The sequence below is a fragment of the Bos grunniens genome, chromosome 25 (genome assembly GCF_055505025.1).
Source record: "Bos grunniens cultivar Pamir isolate PY7600 chromosome 25, Bosgru_T2T1.0, whole genome shotgun sequence".
Taxonomy (NCBI): domain Eukaryota; kingdom Metazoa; phylum Chordata; class Mammalia; order Artiodactyla; family Bovidae; genus Bos; species Bos grunniens.
The window spans coordinates 9136859-9142890 of NC_141189.1; the positions used below are offsets into that span (position 1 = coordinate 9136859).

General features: G+C 50.3%; 1 protein-coding gene across 1 annotated transcript in view; it reads right to left on the reverse strand.

Annotated features, from left to right (window-relative positions):
* BAZ1B (bromodomain adjacent to zinc finger domain 1B) overlaps positions 1-2171 on the reverse strand; it is a 56305-nt gene extending 54134 nt beyond the window's left edge. The window contains exon 1 of the mRNA XM_086374524.1: positions 1719-2171. Within this exon, the coding sequence (XP_086230650.1) occupies positions 1719-1825 (107 nt within the window). The 5' untranslated portion in view covers positions 1826-2171. The remainder of the gene's footprint in view (positions 1-1718) is intronic.
* Positions 2172-6032: the final 3861 nt, after the last annotated feature.

Consider the following 6032-nt stretch of genomic DNA (forward strand, 5'->3'; position numbering starts at 1 on the left):
ATCCTCCCAAAGCCCTAATAGGACAAGAAAAACCAGATTACCACTTCAACCTCTCCCTTAAACACACTGTAACTTATACCACAGGCTTCCCCGGTGGCTCAGTGGTAAAGAGCACACTCACCAATGCAGAAGACACCAAGAGACGGGAGTTCGAACCCTGGGTGGGGAAGATCCCCTAACGAAGGAAATGGCAAACCATGCCAGTATTCTGGCTCGGGAAATCCCATGGACAGAGGAGTCAGGCGGGCTACAGTCCCTGGGGTCGCAAAGAGTCGGACACGACTGAGCCACTGAGGGCACACACACACACACACACACACACATCTTGTGCTACCAGCTGGAACAAACAGTGGATTAACATTATTAAAAGCGAAGGAATAGCATTCCATGTTCCTTTTGTGATCTACTTTCAGGCATGAGGTACCAAGAGCACTGGATTCTCCTCCTGACTCTTACCATTTACAAGCGTGTGATCTCAACTGTCTGGGCCTACCAGGCATACCCAGGCAGGGGAACCCCACCATCTCCAGGATCTAGTTCCGCTCTGAGGTACTCTGGCTGCATTTCTTCGAGAGTCTTCCTACAGCACGGACTCATTTTCCAAGTCCCTTCCTGCACCTAATATCCTCAAACTGCACTGAAAACAATCCCATAAAGCACTACATTAAAGGGAGGATCAAAGACAAATATAATCAAATGATATGGCTCACACTCGCACTTCCTTCTACACGGAAGCAAACAGACACTGCTGAGAAATCAAGTCCTTTCAAAGGGAAAGCGGTGATAAAGCTAACAGAAGCCTTCACTCTTTAAGCTTTCTGTACACTAAAGGATGCTAGATTCAAAAACCTTTTTTACGGTTAAGATTCAAAAAGGATGCATCTGGCATCCATAAAAAAAAGAGTGGTACAAGTTTAGCTAAGAGAGTTGACAATAAGCTTGACAGCAAGAAACCTTAAGCAATGATTAGGATGCCTCTCATTTAAAACATGAGCCTCGTGTTCCTACAATACAACATTAAAACTGCAAGCGTGTCTTTGAAAAACGCTGTTTAAAGATAAATACCGATATTGTACACCGTCAGAATTCCAAATCTGTGCAAGTCCGGGGATAGAAGGCATCGGCTCCTCCAAGATAACTTTTTTACTGTCTTTCCTCTAAGTCTGGAAATTCATTCTTGATTTTGATCCCGTCAGTTCATCAGCCTCCAGTCCACTCGGAAGGAGCAAAACACAAATGTCCCCGCAGAGATTGGGGCAGGGGGAGAACCCAATCGCTCCTTCTACAACCCGGATCACGAGGCCGCCCAAGTACGATTTCCAAAACTTAAGTGGAAGGTTTAATTTTAAAAGAAAAAAGCAGCAGCAAAGGAAACCCATTCATCCCCGGTACTTAGGGCCTAACGCCAACCCCCGCTGGGAGTGGGATGGAGGGTCGCTCCTCCATAACGAGGCCCGGGGACAAAGTGCGGAGCCGGGGGAAGGATGGAGGGCGCAAGGCTCGGAGGCGGCCCGAGCCCGGCCGGCCGGCCGGCCCGCCCGCGCACCCCCCCACCCCCACCCCCCACTCCAGGATCGGCGGGCCCGGGGCTCCGGCTCCGGGTGCAGGCCCGCCGGCGCCGCGCTGGCTGACAGCTGCCACCAGCGCGGGGCTACGCGGCCCACCTCGCCCCACCCCATCCCGCGGGCGGCCTGGCCGGCGCTGCTGGAAAAGGATACTCCCGGGTGCGGAAGGCCTCCTGAGTGTGCGCGATCGTGAAGAGCGGCTCTTCGCCGGGAAGCGGCTTCACCAGGGGGAAGGGCTTGCGGCCCAGGAGCGGCGCCATCGCGGCGAAGGCAGCGGGGAAGGCGGCGGCTCCTCAGTGGACCCGCGGCGCAACACTAGGCCGAGCGGCCCGGAGCGAGCGCCTGGCTCCCGGGGGTGGGGTGGGGGAGGGGAGGGGTGAGAGGGCGGCGCGAACTCGGTTCCCTCACTGCTGGCGCCGCCGCGCTAGAGCCATGGAACGGGACCCACGGGCACAGAACTCCCTCACACACTTCCGCGCCGTCCCGAAGCCTCCGGCCAACCTTCTCTACGGGTCCCCGCGTTCGGCAGTCACGACTCGTCCTCAGCTGCACCGGAGGAAATTATTGAAAAATGGCGGGAGATTCCCCTCCACCCCCCGCCCGGCCAGCGCGCACACTAACTTGCTCCCCTGTGGCGCCGGTGGCGAATGCTCCAATAGGCGGAGAACTGGTCAGCACCCAAAATCTATTGGCTCAGAGGAGCTGCCGCTCTGCGGTTGGGTCCCGCCCCCTTCCCGGGCCGCCTAGTTGGGTTGCAGCTCACTAGAGGGCAGTATGAAGAGGTGAAAGGTCACGTTATGTAAGCGCCAGTGACAGACGCGCGGGCCTCCGGCGGCGGAGTTGAAAGTGGGGAAAAACGGGGAACCGAAAGGCCGGGAATTCAGAGAGGTCAGGCCAGAAAAGCCCTCTAACATGTACTGACTCTGCGCCATCTGTCACCGAAGGCGACACCGACATCCGGGCACCACTGTCCGTGTGGTGCGCCGGAGGGGGGAGGGGGAGCGCGCGGCCAGGGGCTTTGTCTTTCCACTCGGGCTCCGCCCCCTTCTTAAAGGCACCGCGTTCGGCCACGCCCGGAGATGCGCGGGTGGGGCTCACGGAAGAACGGGTTGGCGGGAAGTAACCCGGAGACTTTATCGGCATCGGTTCTGTTGAGATTACTTGCGGTTCAGGTTGGGTCCCCGTAAAGTTAACTTCTAGACGAGAGTGGGGTATTTAGTATAATGCTTGCTTCTAGGAGTTTGCTGGAAAGGATAATATAGAAGCTTCGTTGGAAAAATATATTAAAGGACATGTCTATTAAAGATAAATTCATTCACTCATATAGTCTTTTGGGGCAACAGGGGAAGAAAATAAGACAGATACTACTGCTCTGAAAAAAATAAGAGATAATCACCGTTCTATGTGATGAATGCTTTCATAGGGTGCAGTAGGAAAACAAATAACCGTGCCTGGAGAGTGAGAACGTTTGAGCTACTCTAAGTAGACCACAGTCACTCAAAATTTGTTTGCCCATCAAGTACAGTCAGAAACACACTTTTTAATCATTCATGCCTATTAAATTGTTTGTTGTTCAATCGCTAAGTTGTATCAGACTCTTTGTGACCCCCTGGACTGCAGCACACCAGGCTCCCCTGTCCTTCACTATCTTCCAGAGTTTGCTCAGATTCATGTCTATTGAGTCGGTGATGCTACCTAATCATCTCATCCTCTGTCACCCCCTTCTCCTCCTGCCCTTAATCTTTCCCAGCATTAGGGTCTTCTCCAGTGAGTTAGCTCTTCCCATCAGAGGGCCAAAGTATTGGAGCTTCAGCATCAGTCCTTCCAATGAATATTCAAATCTGGTTTGATCTTGAAGTCCAAGGGACTCTCAAGAATCTTCTTGTTTACTACCTTGGTTCAAAAATCTGTAGTGGCCCAAGAACATGTCTTTCCAGCCTAGAGAGGAATAAACTGCTAGGTGTCCCTGAATGGCAACATGCCAGTGCCAGACCTTTTTCTCTTTTCTTCTCACCTTAAAGTGAGAAGGATCATTGCCAGTAAAAGGTAAATTCTCATTTTTCTACTGAAAAATGCACAACCTAAAAGTTGTGAATTATGTTTTATTTGGCAGACAAAACCAAGGACTTAAGCCCGGGCAACAGTATCTCAGACAGTCTGAGAGACTGCTCGCAAGAGGTAAGGGAGGAGCCAGGATACACAGGAGTTTTTGCAACCAAAGCCAGGTAGTCAGAACACGGAAAGATTACTGGGATTTTTGTTTGTTTTTTTAAAATATTTATTTGGCTGTGCTAGGTCTTAGATGCCACATGCAGGCTCTTTAGTTGTGGCCTGCAAATTCTTAGTTGAAACATGTGGAACCTAGTTCCCTGATCAGGGATCAAACCCAGGCCCCCTGCTTTGGGAGCGAAGAGTCTTAGCCACTGGACCACCAGGGAAGTCAAGAAAGATTACTGTTAATTAAAAGAAAACCAAGTATCTCAAGTTGAGGAATTTAGTGCTTTCCTATGGATGGGAAGATGCAAAAGTTCCAGCTCATTGAAATCTTTCCTTTGATATGCACCTCCACTATCTGGGGCCAGTATCCTGTGCTTTTTCATCCTGAATTTCTGGGGAGGGGTGTTGAGAGTGGACCTAGATGGCAGGCATCCTGTTTCTATCCTAAGTTCCCTTCCTTCAGCCGCTGTAAGGTGATGGCTTGATGCCTGCAACATCTTTGTTTACTGATGTGGCAGGCAACATTTTCCCCCCCATTGATCTAAGTCAGATGTCAGCTCTTTGAAGCCCCTTCAGGCCATCTAGCAGTGAAGAGAGCTTATCTCCCTTCAGTAGCCATTTCTTCTAAGAGGATTAGGAGAAACCTCAGAGGCCATGGCATTTGAGCTGATTGTGAAGAGAAGTTGCAGCTCACTAGGCAGAAAAGAGGGATGGACATCCTAGGCAGGAGCAGCAGAGCAGACGTGGTAAATTCAGGGCCTAAACACAGGGATCTCCAGCCAGATAGTATCAAGAGAGAATGGCAAAGGCAAGTTCTCGTTCTGCCACAGCATGTGAGGGTTGAATGGGAGTGACCACGTGGAAGGGAATGGCAGGAGCGGTGATGGGGCAAATGGTCAGCAAGGTCGGTGAAGACAAGTGGCCGGACTTCAGAGGCACAGACAAGGTGACTAACGGGATGGATGCTTGCAGGACTAGACACCTAATGGCAGACTACACGCAGAGTGAAAACTCCAAAAACATTGGGGGGAGAAAAACGGGGGGCCATTTTTGGTATTTCCAAAACGCACCCAGTTGCACATCAGAATGGGCACCAAAGTCATTCCAGTGCTTGTGGCCGCTGTGGACCGAACCCAGCCCTGGTGTTGGTAAAGCAGAGATGTAGTGGGAGGCTCAGGGATGGGCTCGGGCTCAGCCCCAAGAACTGGAGGTACCCTGGACAGCCATCAAGAACAGCTGGAAATCCTGCCAGAAGTGGAAACTAGAGGTGGGGCTTTAAGAATAGAGAATGTCAGCTGTAGCTACACGAAAAGGAGAGCTAAGAAGTGGCTCTCCAAATAAAGAACAGTGCTTACCTTGCAGAGATGGGAGTTATGGGTGGTGGTTTTTTTTTTCTTTCATTATGTTTTCATGTATTTTTGCAGTATGTTTTTCTATAGTGATATTTTCATTTTAAAACAGAAAATAATAAGCTTTAATGTGACTGTTGCTTGGCAGTTGTCCTCCATTTCTGACTCCAGTTTAACACTCGTCTTTCACTGATACAGACCTAAACCCTTATTAGACAGTTTCAGCTTCTGTCACTTTTTTTCATTGTGTGATGCAACTTAAGAGGATATAGTTCCCTGACCTGGGATCAAACCTAAGTCCCCTGTAGCGGAAGTCTGGAATCCTAACAACTGGATGGCAAGGGAAGTCCCTACAGTTTCAGCTTCTGGCTGGTCTTTTCCGGCCTGTCCTGTTGGTTCCTAAACCTCGGAACTTCCCAAATCCACTGTCTTTTATTATTTCCCTTCCCTCCATCACCTTGGGGGAGGGGCAAGTGGGAAGTGAGGGCTTAATGGGTACGGGTTTCTGCTTGAGGCAATGAAAACATTTGGAGCTGTATAGTGGTAATGATTGTGCATTGCTGTGAATGCACTTGGTGCCACTGAATTGTTCTTTAAAATGGTTAAAATGGTAAATTTTATGGTTGTGTATTTTACCATAATAAAAAATTAAAAGAAAAACTTAAAGAGTCAGCCACCTAAGGACCTGGAGCTGTGGGAAACACATCCCATGTACACAGGGTTGTATTCTGTGTACACCGGGGCAGAAGTATAACTCCAAGGACGTGACAACCTCAAACAGAGTCTCCAAATCATTTTCACTGAAGTCACTCTGTGGGAGTCAAGACAACTGGCAGGGCCCAGCCCACAGTGACTTCACAAGCACTCAGCCACCATCACCACCAGCCCCTGCCCCCACAAC